Consider the following 1,443-nt stretch of genomic DNA (forward strand, 5'->3'; position numbering starts at 1 on the left):
GACAACCCCTCATCCATCACATGGGTTTCAACCCCACACAGTTTCACAAAGTTTTCAGATATAAAGGAGTGGGTTGCTCCTTAATCAAATAAGATAACATCATTATTTGAAAACAATAACATGGTACTTGTCACCACGTTGCCATCGTGCTCTGCATCAACTGGAGTAAGCAAGTACACTCTCGCCTGAACTATGTTTCCCTAAAAGTTTCCCCAGGGCACCTGATTCTTTCCCCAATTCTAACTCGGTGTAAGCATATCATCCATCTGCGTATGACAGTCTCGGGTCTTGTTGCCCGGTTTGCCACATAGGTAACAATCACCCACAAACGATCGCACGCGGGATGGATCCCCCCATGGATCCCGCGGTTCCGCATCCGGGTAATTTCTCGTACCATAGTTCCTCTTCTTCCGCTGCCCCTGGTGAGAACCAGTCTAAGAACCAGAAGGCGCTGGCCTCTTCTTCTGTTCCTGCACCACCTCATCCTTCTGGAGACTAGCCTCAACCACTACGGCTTTATCCACTAGAACAGGGAACTCCCGAATTTGCAGCATTCCCACCAGCCTACGAATATCCTTGCTTAGACCCTTCTTGAACCTCCGAGTCTTCTCGTACTCGTTCAATATCAGACATAACGCAAAACGAGATAGCTTAATATATCTAGCTGGGTATCTCTGCACCATCAGGGTCCCCTAGGTCAAACTCGAGAATTCCTCTGCCTTTGCATCACGGATGGAAGCCGGGAAGTACCTTTCAAAGAATACCTCCTTAAAACGGCCCTACGTCATCCCTGATGGGTCGGTCCTCTACTCCTCCAGCAAACTCACCGCCGTCCACCATCTCTTAGCCTCTCCTGCCAGCTGAAACGTAGCATAGAGAACTTTCCGCTCATCGGTGTAGTATAGAACTTTTAGTATCTTTTCTATCTTCTGCACCCAGTTCTCCGCCACAATTGGGTTGAATTCTCTAGTAAACATCGGAGGATGCATACGGGTGAACTTCTCAATGGTGCAACTCGCAGCCGTAGGTGGACGCTCCCATCCCCCAATGCTTCGCCTAATCTCTCGCATAACCTGCTTGGTCAAACACCGAGGCACAGGAGGTGACCCATCACTTGAAGTCCCCTATGAGCTACTATACAAGTTGGTATCCTTGGGCTTCATTCTGAAAATAGGATAGGAATAGATTAGCATTCCTCTATCATATCACAATTGACACAATCATTGCAGAATAATCATGTTAACTTCTAAACTCTTGGCTCTAGGTCTACCCCACTGCACAAACACGAAACCATTAATGGTTTGCCGTGGTTTTACTGAAATCGTCATTCCATGAAAAACACAAAACATCGTCTATAACGACCTACCTATTTTTCCCTATTATTTTTTCCCACATACAACATTCATAATAACCTTGATAACTTGCTTAAAATTGGACTAATCA

The 1,443-nt window shown here is 46.1% G+C and overlaps 1 protein-coding gene across 1 annotated transcript; it reads right to left on the reverse strand.

Annotated features, from left to right (window-relative positions):
- Positions 1-434: 434 nt before the first annotated feature.
- On the reverse strand, positions 435-1,070 carry LOC131167595 (uncharacterized). The gene is made up of 2 exons (XM_058126391.1): positions 828-1,070; positions 435-674 (listed from the first exon to the last, which is right to left on the reverse strand). The coding sequence occupies exons 1-2, from the start codon at positions 1,068-1,070 to the stop codon at positions 435-437; spliced, it is 483 nt and encodes a 160-aa protein (XP_057982374.1).
- Between the last annotated feature and the right edge of the window lie 373 nt (positions 1,071-1,443).

The sequence above is a fragment of the Malania oleifera genome, chromosome 11 (genome assembly GCF_029873635.1).
Source record: "Malania oleifera isolate guangnan ecotype guangnan chromosome 11, ASM2987363v1, whole genome shotgun sequence".
Taxonomy (NCBI): Eukaryota; Viridiplantae; Streptophyta; class Magnoliopsida; order Santalales; family Ximeniaceae; genus Malania; species Malania oleifera.